Here is a 17,767-nt window from a genome sequence, read left to right on the forward strand (position 1 = left end):
GGGAGGGCTGTGGTTGAGGTCTGTGTTTCCCCACTGAGAGCAGGTCAAACCAACAAAGCAATCAAACCACAAAGCAAATAGTACAATTTAATTCATCCACAAGGCAAATAGAAAGAACGTAAAGGGTGTTCTGCACAAACACGAGGGAGGAGGAGGAGGAAGCTGGTGAGGAAGGGGAAAGAGGGAGGAATAAGAAAAGAGGAAGGAAGGAGGAGGAGGCAAAATAAGGAAAGAAAGAGAAAAGTGGGCGTGAGGCAGAGAGTGGCTTGTGGTCCAAGTCCTGTTTGGCCCCCACTCCCCTTCTCCTCGACACTTGGCGTGTGGCCACACAGCGTCCTGTGCCCGGCCTCCCACTAGCTTGTTGCTGGACTGTGTCCCAGGCCCCCTCCAGGGTGCATGGCTGTCTGTCCAGACCAGACTCACATTAAATAAATTCCAATACATACTGTACAAGAAAGCCAGGTCCATCCCTCATCTCACCGACCATCCACTCCGCCAAAGAAAGCCCCTCTGGGGCCCCTCTGCATCGGGGGACTTCCGTGGGCAGAAGAGGAAGAAGGAATAGCTTGGTTCCCACAGGGCCTGCTATGTCCATGCATAAAGCCATCCTGGCCACTAGGGGCATCAGCGGGACCCCCAGCAGGCCCAGCAGGTAGGAGAAGGGAGTGGCCAGTGGCAGCTGTGCTCCCTCTGAGCCCTGGTGGTCACCCCCTGGCTTCTACAGCCCTGAGTCCCCTCTGTCCAGCTGCAGCCTGAGCAGCACAGTCTGGGTGTCGGGTGGGGAGAGGGGGTCGTGCAAAGTGGTAAGGGAAGGACTCCTCTCGGCCTTCCCCCTGAGAAGACCCACGTGGCCGAAGGCAGGGCAGGGCCGGGGGCAAGGGAGGTACACGACAGGCGGGGCGAAGACGCAGGCGGATGGCCCACGCTCCGTCACTCTGCAGGCGGGTGAGCCAGGTTGGCCAGAATCTTGGCCTGGTCCACGGCATCGAGCAGGTTCTTTGCGTCCACGGCCAGGGTGTGGGAGGCCGTGAGCATCTGCCGCTTGCACTCCTCGCTCAGGGAGGTCACGGCGTTTTGCTGGGCCAGTCGCATCTTATTGATGAGCTCCGCCAGGTCCTTGTTGAGCAGTTTCTGGGTCCCTTCAATCTGTGGGAGGAGTGTACAGGAGAGGCTGGGAGCCTAAGCCATGCACGTGTGCACCTGGGTGTTGGCGGAAGCAGTCAGAAGTTCTCTGGGGGACGAGTCACACCCAGGCCGGGGCGAGCAAGGCCCTGTACGGCCGGAGCCCAGTCACCAAGGACTGACATTGTAGACACCCTAGACCCCAGCCCACCCCATGCCAGCCCCGTCTGATCCAACCCCACAGGCCCTCCTCTTATCACAGCATCCTCTTGTGCTGGCCCAACGTTCGACCGATGGTTGAGGTCAAGTGCTTTCATCCATTTGTGAGCTGCCTGTCATCAATTCCAGAGCCCTGGGCCTGTGGATGGAGCTGTAGCGTTTGTTTACGGACATGTGCCCGGTGCTTAGCACAGTTCTGAGCACAAGCTCAGCACTCAAGTGTTTATCGGGTGAGATGAGTGACTGGGTCATCGTGCTCAGGGCAAGGCGCTCTCCTGTCAGACCGCACAGCCCGGCCTGCTCCTCTGTGGGCTGCTGCTGCCACCCAGAGGGAGGCTGGGAACCCCCCTCCCCACAGTGCTGTCTTGAGCAGCACAGACTGGGGGCTCCGGTGGTCACCTGTGCCACGTCACTGTCCACAGGGAGATGCCACATCAAACCCAGCCCGGCAGGGGCGTGGGCTTCCTCAGGGTCTACATCTGGGTTCCAGGCAGACAATGCCAGAGCACTGACTGCGCTTCCTATGGCTGCGGTGATGGAGTACCGCCACCTGGTGCCTTAAAGCCACACAGACTAGACCATCCTCCACCGTTCCGGAGGGCGGGAGTCTGGACCAGGTCCTGTGGGGCTGAAGCCGAGGTGGCCGGGCGTGGGCCACGCTCCTGCAGGCTCCGGGGAGACGCTGCCCCTGCCTGTCCCGCTTGGCCTGTGCCTCCTTCCAGCCAAATTTGAAATCACTTCAACCTCTGCTTCTGTCGTCACCCCTCCTTCCCTGACTCTCACAAGAACTCTGCGCCCGCCTCCCTCATAAACGGACCCTGTGACTACGTTGTAATCAGTGCAATCTCCCCACCTCAAGGTCCTTAACTTATCCCATCTGCGAAGTCCCCTTTGCCATGGAGGGTAACCGAGTCCCGGGTTCTGGGGACTAGGACAGGGAGCTATTTGAGGAACCATTATTCTGCCCACACAGGCCCCATCTCCATGCAGAGCACCAAGCCTCCTATGTCAGTTTTCAGCGACTGTTTCTCACTTAAATAGAGAAAATTAGATTCAATGGCCAACAAAAGCACCCTTCACTGCTGTTTCCATAACACACTCACCCTCACTCTAGTAGGGAGGGGACTAGATCAAGGACCACAGGAGGGGCAAAAGGGAAGGTGTGTCCTCCTTCGTGTCCTCACACTTTAAGATGTCACTGCAGCTACCTGAGACCTAAACTGGGAAACCGGCCCTAGGAAGCCGGCCAGGGCTCCAGGTGCCCACTCAGCGCCCCCGTGGAACAGGCTCAGACACGCTGTGCACGGCCCCGGCTGCAGGCTCGGCAGGCAGAAGTGAGGCTGCCCAGGTGGCCTTGTGCGCCCCCCGGTGTGAACCACAGCTGGGGCAGGGGGAGGCGAAGGGGAGCCGGAGGCACTGTCCGAGACAAGGACACTCACCTCCGTCCGTGACGACGCCGGCAAGGAAGGCAGGATACTGTCCACGCTCCCGATCAGCTTCCGCAGGGTCAGGCCCACGTTCTGGGGGAGAAAGGGCAGGGCGGCTGTCCCCTTCTGTTTGTTGAGAAGGCCATGCTTCCCTTGGGAGCGCACTCCTGATCGGCAGCTGCCTTCTCAGGCTTCCTGGGACTATGGGGGCTCTGGCCACCTTGAGCTAATGGGGTTCTTCCCGGTAAAGAAACCTGCCGGGCAGACCAGGGAGCTCCGCCCTCGCCCCTCCCCCCAGGGCTGGGATGAGCAGCCTCCACGTCCTGGTCCCGGTTCTGCCCCTGGCGCTCACCTTCACCACCATCACGTAGGCCTCGGGGGGCAGCTGGCAGAGTTTATTCTTGAGGTCCAGCACAGCCTGCACCAGATCCATGACATTGTCGTACACCATGTCGTCGGTCCGATCCAGGTTGGCTGTGGGCTGGATGGACTGATGGGGGTGTCTCGAGTCAGGGGGACGCTACCGTTCTTTCCTGGGCGGGCACTCGAGGTGCCGGCTCAGCCACCCGCCCAGTTTGAGAAGACTCTTCCCCAAAATAGCAGTGCCCTGTCCTGGGGGTGCACCCCTCCCTTCTGCTTCCAGGCAGTGGTTCTCACATTAGACTCGGCCAGGAGCCTTACAGAATCCTGGTGGCCAGCTCCACACCAGGCCAACTGAGCATCACCTGGCATGGAGGCCGGTGGGGGGAGGGGGGAGGGGGTGTTAGGTGGGATCAAAAGCCCCTCGGTGATTCTAATGGACAGACACGGCTGAGAACCACTGCTCCCGAGTGAGGAAAGGCAGCGCCCAGCCCAGGCTGCTGCCAGAACAATGCGGGTGCTGAACGCCAAGGGGGCGTGGGCCAGGGAGGAGGGGACCCCACCTCCTGCTCCCAGGGCAGGACCCATGAGCTGTCCTTCAGGTTGGGGAGGAGACACGGGAGACAGGAGAGGGGCCTTCCCCTTGCTTTTTCACGGATTGGCTGTGTGGCCTCAGGCAAGGCGCTTCCCCTCCCTGGGCCTCAGCTCTATCAGGGGGACACTGGACTAGAGTGTTTCCGGGGCCTCTGAAATCTTTGCCATCTTAGGTCTTGGGGAGCCTTGATTCAAAGTCATTACCAGCTGTGACAGAGCCAACACATACCTGTGCACCCAGCCTCGGCGGCTTCTGTGGGGGGCCCGTGAACTCGGCTGCAAAAGGAGGGAGAGTTCTCAGCACCCTGGCCCTTCCCTTTGTACCTGCGGAGAGCCAAGCCATTCCCCCTCCTCTACCACCAGAGGATCTGGAGAAATGAACCTCTAGTTCCAGAGGATGGCCCTCCTGGAGTCCGGGACAAGTACAGTTGTCCACTTACAGAGAGGAAAAGCCAGGTCGCAGCAGAGATGGGGTGACTGTGAGGGTGTGCCAGTCCCTGTGAGCCTGGGCGGCGGCCCTGAGAACAGCACACACTCTGGCGTCGACAATCACGAGGAACAAGCTTCGCTCCGTGAAGGCAGCAGGTGGCTGCGGAGTCCCCCCGCTGGTGCCGCAGCAGCTAACGGGGTAGGTGTGTGCGAATTCTCCGGTGCTCCACTTTGAGCATTTGTGGAGTCAGGGAAGTGAAACAGCAGAAGAGCCACACCCTTCAGGCCCCGTGATGAGAAGCAAAGACACACCGAGCCCTTCTCCGTGTCCCCTGTGATGCAGTGTGGGCAGCTTCTCCAGCCAGCTGCGGCCTGGGATCACGGGCAGACAGCTTCTCCGGCCTGCTGAGGCCTGGGATCACGGGGCAGGTGGCTTCTTCATCTCTCAGGCCACAGCCAGCCTCAGGCCCTGGAGCCGGACTTCTCTGTCTCCCCTGACTTCTGCATCTCCAATAGGCCTGGAGCAGCCAGAGCCGGGATGCTTGCATGGTAGCTGTGGCTGCAACACAAGTATCTCAGCTCTGTCCTCTGCCATCTTTGTTGGGTTAATGTGCATATCTCTGGATCGGTTGGTGGGTGTGGCTGGTGGGATGGCTTGGGCATAGGAAAGGTACGGTCAATTTGCATGTTTGTCTATTATTAGGGTAAGACATGTTGCTACCCTCTCTATCATGGAAGGGGTTCCATGTAATCAGCTTGCCACCAGAGGAATAATTTGAGCCTCAGGGACCTTATCTGGAGCTCAGCATTTGTCACTGCTGCTGGGGAGGTGGGCATTTGGTGGTGGCAGCAATAGGGATCACATTGGGATCAGCATCTGTCACTGGAGTCACTGACTTCAGTTTACAACAATCCACTGACATTCTACAAAGACCCTTCCATCTTAGGTAGAGTGGTGGTAACCAAAATTGCCATCTCTGCATCGTTCTGGTCTATGAGTAATGCCAGGGGTCTTTCCCAGCATCTGGAAGGGTTCAGGAATCTGGATGAGGTGCTACGTGTAAATTAATAGACTAGAAATATAATATAAATTTGTAATCCATGGGGGAGCCAGAGGAAGCTTAGCTATAGTAGCTAATTTCTCTTTATCTCCGGACCCAGGGCTCTTTTTATTCTCACATTTTGCCCTATAGCAAAGTAGATATACATATCAAAGGTAAGGTTTAGTATGCAGTAGGCATTGTCAGTTTGTGGGGACTGCCTTCAGCTATTCAGCTGTTTGGATGGCAGGAGGCAACAACATGTAGATTAAAATGCCCTCAGCTGTCTGGCAGCAAGCAATCATTTATGTAAATTCAGGTTTGGGGGAATTGCTTTTGGCCATTCCAGTAGGCAATAATATGTATCTTCAGCCCTTACTCTAGGCCAGGGGTGGGCAAACTTTTTGACTCAAGGGCCACAATGGGTCTTAAACTGGACCTGAGGGCCGGAACAAAAGCATGGATGGAGTGTTTGTGTGAACTAATATAAATTCAAAGTAAACATCATTACATAAAAGGGTACGGTCTTTTTTTCTTTAGTTTTATTCATTTCAAATGGGCCGGATCCGGCCAGCGGGCCATAGTTTGCCCACGGCTGCTCTAGGCTCAAGGTCTACCAACCTTTTGATGAACTTCTTGCATTTATGACCTGCTGGAATTGGCCTCCAGCATGAGGGTGTTCCTAATCCTTGTGACTCCCCAAAAACATGGTATTGATTTTATATATTATTTTATCATAGAGGCTCCCACTTGGCTCTTCCTCCCAAGACTAATGAAGATGTATCGTGTACTGAGAAGTTACCTTAACTCAAATCTCCGTCCAAACCACTTCCCATACCACGCCCACCGCCCCCCGCCCCCGTAAGTAATCAAGATGATAGTCTTCCCACACCGTTGTATTTTCCAAGGCCGTGGAGAAGGGAGTATCTCATAAGTTCTCTCATATGAGGATGAAAGTAGCAGGTCATACATTTAGAACACCTTTACTTCCCCAAGTCTTCCCTTTTGCTGTACTTATTGTCAATTTTGCACAGACCACAAATGGAACAGACTGTTAGTACCACCCTGTGATGGTTCATTTTACGTGTCAACTTGACTGGTCTTAAGGATGCCCAGATAGCTGGAGAAAAAACAAAAACCACATTCTTTCTAGGTGAGTCTGTGGGGGTGACTCTGGAAAAGGTTACCATTTGAATCAGTAGACTGAGTAAAGAAGAACTTCCTTGCCAGTGAGGTGGGCACCATCCAATTTGGGGTGGGGGGGGCTGAATAGAGCAAGCAAAATGGTGCAGGCAGGATGAATTCACTCCTTCTGCTTGGGCTGAAACCTCTGTTTTCTCTGCCTTTGGACACCAGTGCTCCTGCTTCCCAGGCTTTTGGTCTCAGACCAAGGCTTAAGGCATTGGCTCCCACCCCAAATTCTCAGGCCTTTGGCTCTGAGCGAGTCTTTCCTGGTTCCACTGTCTTTCCTGGCTCCCCAGCTTGCAGACAGCAGATCAGGGAACTTCTCAACCTCTATAGCCATGTGAGCCAATTCCTAAAAGAAACCTCATCATATATATCTATCTCCTGGAGAAGCCCGACTAATACACCTTCCCCCCACCAGCTGTTCAAACTTGTGGACTAAACCAAAATCTCTCAAAAGCACATCCCTATCAGTCACCAGATCTCATTTCAACTTTCTGCCCTTGGGCTACACCTTAAGAATCCATTTCCATGCATGTTTACCAGATCGTGGACATAAATGAGGACTTTGGGGTGTGTTTGTGTCTCCTCCCAAGTTTGTCCCTGGAACCTGCTTTCTGGGCATGTGGGGACCTGACCCTGCACGGAGGGTGGTTGGGATGGGAAATGAAGGGAGTTGGCTTACCTGGTGTGTGCTAAATCCTCCAGGCGAGGGTGTTTGCAAGTAGGGTAAAGTGAGGCTTACGGGTAGATCCCTCCTGAGGGAACTGGTGTTCTTACAAGAAGAGTCACCGGAGAACTTGCTGTCTTGCCTGTTGGTTCACCAAGAGGTCCTATGAGCCCACAGTGAAATGGTGGCCACATACCTGGTCCATGCGAAGAGAAGAGACCTCAGAACGAAACCCTTCTGGCCAGCACCGGGATCTTGGACTTCCCAGACTCCAGAACTGTGAGAAATAAATGCAGTAAATGTAGTAAATAAATGGCCTGCCTCCAAATATCAGCCCAACTGGGATTAGGGCTTCAACATAGAAGGGGGGGGGGGGGGCACATTCAGTCCATCACGGTTTGTATGGGAATGCCATTCCGTAGAAGAGATAATGATGACAGGGGAGGAGGGATGGTCCCTGGGCCTATAAGGGCACACACACACACACACACACACACACACACACACACACACCCCGTCTGGGCGTGGCCCAGGCTCTGCCTCAGGCCTCCCTTCTCTCTAGCGCTGCCCAGATGGGTGAAACTCTGCCAAGTTCGCATTAAGCGGTCCGCACGTTCCAGAATCTGAGTCCCCCTTTTCAAGGAGTTACTGTGGGAGCGCGGGGGTATTTTGGGCTTTAATATTAGGCGACAGGTGTTTCATCCGGAAGTGCAATTCTAGCCCCGGCTCCGGTGCCTGGAAGCTGTGGAAACCGAGTCCATGAGGGCGCGGGTACTGCAAGGAGCCCTCAGTGGGACGCGACCCCGGAGCCATCCAGTGGCGAGGCGAGGGGCTGACCAATCCCAGGGCAGAGGTGGGGCGGAGACGGGCTCCTGGGCGGGGCTGGGGCAGGGGGCGGGGCGAGGGATGAGAGGGCCTGGCCAATCCCAGGGCAGGGGCGGGGCGGGCGGAGGGCGCTGGGCGGGGCTGGGGCAGAGGTCCAGGGGGTGACAGGATCTGGGAGTAACCGGCGGTCTGCAGGCGAGTCGCGTCCACACTCTCTGCAGCGCCGAGTGTCCCAGGGGAGGCTGAGGCTCGGGCCGCCATGGCGCTGCATGCGGCCGTGTTCGACTTGGACGGGGTCCTGGCTCTGCCATCTGTCGCGAGCGGCCTCAGCCGCGCCGAGGAGGAGTTGGCATTGCCCAGGTAAGGGCACCCGGCGCCGTAGGGGGCGGGAATCCGGCCTAGAGGTTGCCTTTCGGGATGTCCAGCCCTCCGTTCAGAGCGCTGTCCTTTGAGAGCCCCGCGGAAGGAGGTTAAAACGATTTCCCGGCTCTAAACCAGGACGTGTAAGTAGATACAGTGTCTTCCCAAATGTTAAGAAATTAAACCTCTCCCAGGACTCCAGCATTGCCCGCTGTAGGCAGAAAGATGTTCCTGAAGCGAGAGGAATTACTCGCGGGGCTGCCCGCTGCCCGCCTGATTCTGTGCGATGGAGTGGATCTTAGAAACAGCCCTGAGGTTTCGAAGAGAAAAGCGTTCCGTGCCCTGCAGTTTTACTGATAATAGCAAACTAGAGAAACAGCTTCAAAACCCAATCACTGGGAAATGGCAAACTAGTACGCAGCACCATTAACCCTGTCTTTCGGAATAATATTTCAGTGACATTGGAAAATATGTGTTAGGTGTAATAAGTGAAAAGAACAGACCCACCAAAATGCCAAACTACTTATACAATGTGGTCTCAACTATGGGAAAAAGGCTACTTGTAGAAAAATGTCTGGAAGACATATCCCCAAATATCTCTGGGATTATTAATCCCAGGTGGGATTATGAATGATTTCCTTCATTTGCCTACGTTTTTGTATTTTCCAGTTTTCCTACTTATGAACATATGTTACTCCTACAGCCAGAGGAAAGGAAAGCATATTTATTTTAAAAGGTAAAAAAAGAAAGATCACCTTGGCAACACCCAAGGAAGAGTAAATTCTAAACTACTGGCAAGAACAAGAAGTAGGGTAGAAACTTTGAGAGTTCTGTTCCATCTAAGGAATTCTTGATTCTTGTGATGCCAAAGACCAACAGGGCCTTTTAACCTGCTATTCTTTATATATATATATATATATATATATATATATATATATATATATATATATATATATTTATTGATTTCAGAGAGGAATGGAGAGGGAGAGAGAGACAGAAACATCAATGATGAGAGAGAATCATTGATCGGCTGCCCCCTGCATGCCCCCGACTGGAATCGAACCCGGGACCCTTCAGTCCGCAGGCCGACGCTCTATCCACTGAGCCAAACCATGTAGGGCTAACCTGCTATTCTTATAAAGATTTCTAAAAGACTGGTGTCTGCAAACACACCAAGCCAAATGATGTTGGGAAATCTAGAGCAACCCTCACTTTCGCAGATGTGGAAACAGGCTTACCAAAGGGGTGAACTTGATCACACAATGCTTAGATATTACAGTTGATTAAAAAAACAACTTTGCTTTTCTGTAAGATATAACATTCCAAGGCAGTAATCTCTTGGTAAATAATAATCACTGTAAAATGACATAAAAGAACATTAGAAAGCCCTCGCTGGTTTGGCTCAGTGGATAGACCGTTGGCTGCAGACGGAAGGGTCCTGGGTTCTATTTCGGTCAAGGGTATGTACTTTGGTTGCAAGCTCACATGCAGGAGGCAACCAATTGATGTGTCTCTCTCACATGGATGTTTCTCTGTTTCTGTCTCTCCCCCTTCCTTCTACTCTCTCTAAAAATTAATGGAAAAATATTCTCAGGTGAGAATTAACAAAAAACAAAAAGAACAATATAAAGCCCATATTGTTTAGATTCAATACACAATTTCAATATGTAAAGAAGAAATAATATGCAAGACTTTAAAAACGCTATACCTGGCTTATCAGAAGTGTGCCTTGAACATTGGAAGCAATTCATAAACTCCCAATGTGTGGACCCCAAACACCCAGAGTACTACTGTGGGATGCCCCCACAAGCAACCATTACTGTTGGCTTGCCTGACTCTTGCTACCCCTGAGAGCTCCCTGTTTGAATGTGGTTCTGAATTTTTGCAAGTTCCTCCCTAGGGAAGGCTGAAATTTCTAGAACATCTGTTGTAATAAAAAATATATGTATACATATAGAGCATAGTTATTATTTGGTAAAACTCCCCATGTAACTTCAAGCATATTAAGTATGCCTAATTTGTTTGAAAACTTTTCTTTTATAAGGAGAGAGAGTAAATCCTTGAGGTATTCCAGGCCCCATTGGAATACCCCAAAGTCATCTCTTGGTTAAAAAAAAGTCTCTTAAAATTTAAATTTGAAAGGCTGTCAGACTTCACCAAAAGACCATAACATAAGCCTTTCTTGAAAACCTGAGTAAAACAAACACATGTTTTGTGGTATTAACTTTAAAAGACATTCATTAAATTTGAACTGGTTTTAATATTAAGTTCTTTGTCCAGCCCACAGAATGCTGCTTAATTTATATAAGTATTTTAATCTTTTTAGGCTAATAAAATATTATCTCCTAGTTATGCCATTTGGAAGCAGAAAATGCACCACTCATATCACATAAATCCTATACATGTAATCCAAAGATAACTCACTTTCTTCCTTTTCCCTTAAAAATGCATTTCTTTACTTTATATCTTCTTTATTAAAATTACTAGAGGCCCAGCGCAGGAAATTCGTCCATGGGTGTGGTCCCTAGGCCTGGCTTGATCGAAGTGTGAGCGTCTGGCGTGGAAGGGCGGGTCCCAGCTGACCTCTGGGCCCTGGGCAGTACCTGGGCCCCCAGACCCTCACACACCCCCCGCCACCTGAGTCATGGCACCCGAGTCCCCATGCAGAGTTGCGGTGCCACACTGAAGCTGGGCAGGCAGCACGCTCTCTCCCAGCCAGCCAGCCTCACAAACCGGCTCCTGTGAAAACCCACGGGGAGCCCAATCAGACCCTGTACACTTGGCGGCTGCGGCCAGGCTCACCCAGAATAGGCCGTGTGTGGGTACAGGGTGGGCTTCTGGTGGGCACCTGGCACCTGAGCGTGGGGGCGTTGGGGGTGGGGGGACTTCCCCGGTGTGTGAGCCCTCGAGTCCCAGGGGAGGGTAACAGGGGGAGTGAGAGCGAGCTCAGCGGACACTCTGCATTTTTACCACACCTCCGTCCCCGTCATCCCCACCCCCAGGTAGCTGGCGAGAGGCTGTAGCATGTGTCCTGGATGCACGCCATGTTCCGCACCGCCCCCTGGTGATCAGCGCACATCATAGGGAACAGTGGAACTCCCGTCCAACTCCTGATCAAGGGGACTATTTGCATATTAGGCTTTTGTCATATAGGATATACCGGTAATTTCTTTCCAACTTACTTGAGTTTTTACCTATTAGAAACCTCAGTTTCCAATGATAACCACAAAGTAAGCAGTCAGTGTTTCCTAGATTGACTTTTATGAACATATTGCGTAACCTTTAGAAATGGGTTCCTCTGTTGGCAATTACACTCACTTTCAAGAAACACACCTCCAATAAAGCACAAGACATTCATCAACAGCACCAATTCCACTCTACAGCCTTTCTTCAATCAAAGCCAAAGCAGGCCAACTTAAGCCTGGTCTAACAGTCAGCGTCTCAGTTTTTCATGTTATTTCAAAATACCTAGACAGTCAATAACTTTTATCAAACTTACTAATTTAGGAAGGAATAGTTGAAATAAATTAAATGGATTTGCTCAGATATGGCTAAGGTTGTTTCTGTTTGTTTTTTTACCTCAACAATTAGGCTGCCACCCAAATGTTGGCAAATCCATTCACCCATTATTGGAATGTTTCTTTCCATCATCTGGGTACGTTTTTCTAGTTTCCAGACAGTACAAGCGTAGGGCTGCCTCTGAGAGCCATAAAAGCTTGGTTATGTGGAACCTCCGTGCATTTCCCTTTGTAATGGTAAAACAGATCTAGCTGCGGCATCAGCTAAATAGTTTCCTTTTGCTTTCATGGTGGCAGCTTTAGAAGTCCTGGAATTTTGATAATTGCCAACTATTTTAATTTTTGTATGGCCTCTAACAATTTTGCAACCTGTTTTCCATAGCTACTGTCAGTGTAAATATTGGCTATTTGATCTTTGGCCGCGGGATAAGCCTGAGTTAGAATAATTAGGCTTGTTGGGCATTTTATTCAGGTAAATAACAGCCTTCAATGATGTCCACCATAGGAGTTATTGCATATCCAGCCTGGTAACATTCCTGCTTATCTTTTCCATCTGTAAACCAAATTAAGTCAGCATTATTAAGGAGTTTCCTGTAAACCATTGCTAGGAATAAGAAGGTGGTTGGTAAGCAAAATGCCATTGTGGATGTCTTTATCCTGCATGGAAAGTAGCAAAGTTGCTGGGTTAAGACTATTACATGAAGTTTAAATGAGATTAGGTGCAGAAGGCAGAGCCAGTTGGCTGACAGAAATGTAAAATGTGATGAGAATTCAGTGGAGATTTAACATAATGTGGAACATAAAGGAGAGCCCATGACTATCTTTTGCATTTGTTTGTTTGCATAATATGTCTACAGCATAAATGGCTGTCATGCAGGGAGGGAGCCCTTTGGCTACTGAGTCTAGTTGCTATTATAGCCTGTAGGTCTATGATCGCTATAGTTTTTATACGTAGTAATGAAAGAAATTACTATGTATAAAAAGTTAGAAGTTTATAATTAAGGTGTCCAGAGTGGAAGTTTTAGATAATTCTTTAGAGACTATATAGCTTGTTTATTTTCTGGGTGCCACTGAATTAGATCAGGTCAATTTGATTTTAATAAGATATACAGAGGCAGGGCCATTCATGAAAAATTTGGGACCCAATTATGACAATACTTAGTCAAACCCAGGAATCCTCTAAGCTACTTTCTTGTTTTCAGAAGAGGACAAGTTATAGTTCCTCAGGATTAATTAGCAGACCATTTTTGGATATTAGATAACTGAAGTATTTTGCCTGAGATAGACTGAGTCAGAGCCATGTCCCTTTATAGCTAACTGTTGTAATAAGTAAATTATGTCCTTTGGGGAGTCTAGTAATTTTCTAGAGCATAAAACTAAATCATCCACACATTGGATGAGAATGGATGCTCTAGGAAATTTAACATCATTTAAATTAGATTTTAGTATCTAAGACAATAGGTAGTGTTAACGTAAAAAAACACACACAAAAAACCCATTCAAACCTGTAAAGAATTTTTGTGAGTTTATTTGAGCCAATCTGTTGACAATTGCCAGGAAGCAGAACCTTGACAAACTGAGATATTGCTCCAGAGAATGGCAGGTTACATCTATACTTATATATTGCAATCAAAGGAAGGGACGTAGGTGGGTTACATGAAATCCATTGGTGATAGATTAGAGAGGTGGGAGAAAGCAAAGTGGGGGGTAGGGGGGAACCCTTGGAATTCCATAAAAAGCAAAATGATAGGCACATACTTAGGTTGGTGCAGGAATAATTAACATGATGATTTGTGTTATCTGTCCTGGCACCCAAAAAAGGGAAATTACAAGTTACCCAGACATTTCAAGGGTATCCTATATTATAAAAGCCTAATATGCAAATTGTCCCCTCGGGCTGTCATTTGACCAAGAGTTTGACCGCTGTCATTTGACCGCTCGCTATGACGTGCACTGACCACCAGGGGCGGTGTGGAACATGGCGGGCATCGGCTACACAGCACTGGTAGTGGGTGCCAGTGGAGGAGCTGCCAGCCCCGATGGGACCCAATGAGTGCGGGACGACGGTGGGATGGTGGAGCAGGTGAACGGGTGGCACCAGGTCAAGGCTGTTGTTATAGATCGCCCAGCAGGCGGGTTGGTGGAGCAGGTGAAGGGGCAGTGCCAGGCCATGGCGGGGTACTAGGTGGGGCTGAGAGGCTTGGGGTGCTAGCTGGGGCTGCAAGACTGGGGGCACAAGCTGGGGCCCAATCCCCGCAGGCCACCCCAAGGTACCCCCCCACCTGTGCAGGAATTCATGTGTCAGGCCTCTAATGTTATTATAGGTACAAAAAGACAGATAGGCTCAGTTAAGGTAAAGGTTGACCTTGTCAGTGTAGATACCAGCCTAGGATGTCACTCCCACCATAACTTCTTTTAGTTAAAGTTTAATTTCAGACCATCCTTTGTGGCTACTTTAGGTCTCTGAGTTTGCAAGACTGCCATAAGCTTGTCAGGTTAGCAGGTGGCCCCTTTCGTCCGCAGTAGCACTCTTTGTACATCCCTGGGGCATTACTATTCAAGTAAACTTGTAGTCTTCCCAGGTGAAAGCAAAGAGGTATTAACTATCTTTTTCTACTGGAATACTGAAAAAGGCACTACATAAATCTGTTACTAAAAACTACTGGCAGTCTCCAGAAATGGCGGATAATAAGGTATGTGGATTTGGAACCACAGGATATCTGGGAATAACTATCTTATTTATAGCTCTGAGAGCTCATATGCTTCTCCACCTTTTTCTATTTGGTTTCTTTACTGGAAGGATAGGAGAACTACAGGGGCTTGTGCATGGAATTGTAAGCCGCTTTTTAAAAGTAATCTTCTATACTGGGCTTAATTCCAGTTTGTGCATAAAGGATATTGGTGATTGGAAAAGGCCTGACGTTGCATTGGAACATCCTGTAATGAACGCTCAGTTCCTCTTGTGGAGGGAGGTTTGCTTTGAAATCATTATTTTCCCAGTTGGTATGATTAGATCTCCCTATGAAGTGCACAGAAGCTTTCCTCCGGCTTAGTTAGGTGTGGTCAGGAACAGGTAAAGTAGCTCCAGTATTTCAAGGGCTTTTTAAAAGTAATTTTAATTTCTCCTAAACTCTTAGTAAAGAGAAGGGGAAATGCCTGGTCATAGTCCTCAGAGGAGCCCTCTGATTGCTTCTGTTTTTGTGTGTTTTTCTAAATCCCCTGTCAGTTTCCGATGGTCTTCAAGGTGGACAGGCCTCTGCAGGAGCTTTCCTGTGAACCTTACTTAGTAATTCTATGGCTTTTGCTCCCAGAAGCCGGTAGGTGTATCAACTAGTATAGGTTAGAATGGCCAGGGTTACATGTTCTAACAGTTTAATCAGGTTTCTTTGCGAACCCATCAGGATCCCAGAGAAAATAGGGGAACAATTTCTGGTTTCTCTCTGCCCGATACCAGCTATTCTTCAAAGGGAGCTGCTAGGATCCTTGGGCTATCCTTGTCTGAATTCCTATTTTTGTTCCCTTAGGGCTCAGCGGTTCTCAACTTGTGGGTCGCGACCTCTTTGGCAGTCGAACGACCCTTTCACAGGGGTCGCCTAAGACCATCCTGCATATCAGATATTTACATGACGATTCATAACAGTAGCAACATTACAGTTATGAAGTAGCAACAAAAATAATTTTATGGTTGGGTCACAACATGAGGAACTGTATTTAAAGGGCCAGAAGGTTGAGAACCACTGCCTTAGGTCCATAGGGAGTGGTAGTGGAGGAGATATAGAGAGAAGGGGAAGGAAAAAGGGAGAAGGAGTGCAAGTCAGGACAAGGGAGCTCAGAGAGCAAGTATAGTGGAGGAGCTGTAGAAGGGGAGGAATGGGGTATTGGCTTCAGAAGCCTTTTTTAGTTCAGAGACAGTTTCTAAAATTTCTTATTAATTTATTTTCTTCCTTTTTAAAAAAAAAAAAAGAATTTATCTATGCTCCTCCTAGAAGTTTCTAATTTCCCAATCAAGATATGTTTCCCATTCATTCCATTTAATAATTATTATTATTATTTTAATCCTCACTTGAGGGTATTTTTTCCATTGATCTTTAGAGAGAGATCTGAAGGGAGGGAGGAGATAGTGAGAGGGAAGAGAGAGAGAAACATCGATGTGAGAGAGACACATTGATTGGTTACCTCCCAAATGGGCCCGACCAGGGCTGGGGATTGAACTTGCAACTGAAATATTTGCCCCTTGATCAGGATTCAAACCCACGACCCTTTGTCCACGGGCCAAAGCTCTAACCCCTGAGAAACTGGCCAGGGCCATTCAGTTTAATTTTAGAGCCAGCATTTTTCTAATTTTGCATGTGAGAAAATTAATTTAGGCATCCAAAGAAAACTGCATTTTAGTCATTTTAACTCGGGGGTGGGGAATGTCTAGCCCACAGGCCGTATCAGACCCGTGAAATCATTTGGTCTAGCCCTGCCAAGTCATTAGGGGTGAGTTAATTAAATGTTTGACCAAATATAGCATCTCATTTTTTTAAAAAATATATTTTTTTTTATTTCAGAGAGGAAAGGAGAGAGAGAGAGAGACAGAAACATTAATGATGAGAGAGAGTCATCAATCGGTTGCCTTCTGCACGCCTCCCACTGAGGATTGAGCCCGCAACCCGGGCATGAACTCCTGACCAGAATCGAACCCGGGATCCCACAGTTCACATGCGGACGCTCTATCCACTGAGCCAAACCAGCTAGGGCCAGCAGCTCATTTTTAGGTTGATAATTGTGTATGGCCCGTGAATGATGTTGTAAATATCCAAATGGCCCTTGACAGAAAAAAGGTTCCCTACCCTTTTTAAGTAGATATGATATCTAGTTAAATCTCGCTGTTTCTGTAAAGTACTTGCGAATAAAGGCTTCCTACCTCTCCAGAAGTATTAATGAGGGCTGGTTTTAGGGAGTTGCTGGCCTTGAAGGCACAACTTCCCTTGTTAATTTCAGTTTTGTTTTGAGATTTGTAGTGTCTGCACTTCAGACTCTCAGAAAGCAATTCCAATTGAAAATCCAAAGTTAAAAACCAGCTACACATTTCTTCCTCCAGTCTGGCATTAGCCTAGGTTCTGTCAACCCTTAACCTTAGTTCCATCTCGAGGATTTTTGAAAACTCTATGGACTCCACCAAAAAAACTACTAGATTTAATAAATGAATTCTGCAAAGTAGCAGCATACAAAATTAACACCCAGAAATTGATGGCATTTTTATACACCAATAATTAACCCTCAGAAAGAGAAGCTAAAAAAATAATGCTATTTACCATTGCAAATACATATATATATATATATATATATATATATATATATATATATACACACACACACACACACTAGGGGCCCGGTGCACGAAATTCGTGCACTGGGTGTGTGTGTTGGGGGGAGTGTCCCTCAGCCCAGCCTGCCCCCTCTCACATACTGGGAACCCTCAGGCGTTGACCCCCATCACCCTCCAATCGCAGGATCTGCCCCTTGCCCGGGCCTGACGCCTCTGACAGAGGTGTCAGGCCTGGGCAGGGGACCCTCATTTCCCCCCATCACTGGTTCTGCCCCCAGCCCAGGCCTGATGCCTCTGGCCCAGGCATCAGGCCTGGGCAGGGGACCCCCAGACCCCTCCGATTGCTGGCTCTGCCCCTTGCCCAGGCCTCAGAGGCGTAGACCCCCATCACCCTCCGATCGCCTGATTGGCCCGTTGCCCAGGCCTGACGCCTCTGCCAGAGGTGTCAGGCTTGGACAGGGGACCCCCATCTCCCCCCGATCACTGGCTCTGGCCCCCGCCCAGGCCTGAGGCCTCTGGCCCAGGAATCATGCCTGGGCAGGGGACCCCCATCTCCCTCTGATCGCTTGCTCCACCCCCCACCCAAGCCTGATGCCTCTGACCCAGGCTTCAGGCCTGGGCAAGGGGACCATCATATCCCCCCAATCCCCGGCTCCGCCCCCCACCCAGGCCTGATGCCTTGGCCAGAGGAGTTGACCCTCATC

The 17,767-nt window shown here is 49.6% G+C and overlaps 2 protein-coding genes across 3 annotated transcripts in view; one reads left to right on the forward strand and one right to left on the reverse strand.

Moving 5' to 3' along the window:
- Nucleotides 1-73: 73 nt before the first annotated feature.
- On the reverse strand, nt 74-7,251 carry LOC132236095 (protein-tyrosine kinase 2-beta-like). The gene is made up of 6 exons (XM_059699503.1): nt 7,243-7,251; nt 4,105-4,342; nt 3,952-3,998; nt 3,121-3,258; nt 2,781-2,861; nt 74-1,146 (listed from the first exon to the last, which is right to left on the reverse strand). Exons 1-6 carry the CDS (start codon nt 7,249-7,251, stop codon nt 931-933), a joined length of 729 nt encoding a protein of 242 aa, XP_059555486.1. The 3' UTR covers nt 74-930.
- A 779-nt stretch (nt 7,252-8,030) lies between these two features.
- LOC132235331 (bifunctional epoxide hydrolase 2-like) overlaps nt 8,031-17,767 on the forward strand; it is a 66,893-nt gene continuing 57,156 nt past the window's right edge. Inside the window, exon 1 of one of the 2 annotated variants that reach the window (XM_059697533.1) lies at nt 8,031-8,231. In XM_059697533.1, the coding sequence (XP_059553516.1) occupies nt 8,131-8,231 (101 nt within the window). In that variant the 5' untranslated portion in view covers nt 8,031-8,130. The remainder of the gene's footprint in view (nt 8,232-17,767) is intronic. The other variant, XM_059697532.1, reaches the window with a different exon arrangement.

The sequence above is a fragment of the Myotis daubentonii genome, chromosome 5, assembly GCF_963259705.1.
Source record: "Myotis daubentonii chromosome 5, mMyoDau2.1, whole genome shotgun sequence".
Classification (NCBI taxonomy): domain Eukaryota; kingdom Metazoa; phylum Chordata; class Mammalia; order Chiroptera; family Vespertilionidae; genus Myotis; species Myotis daubentonii.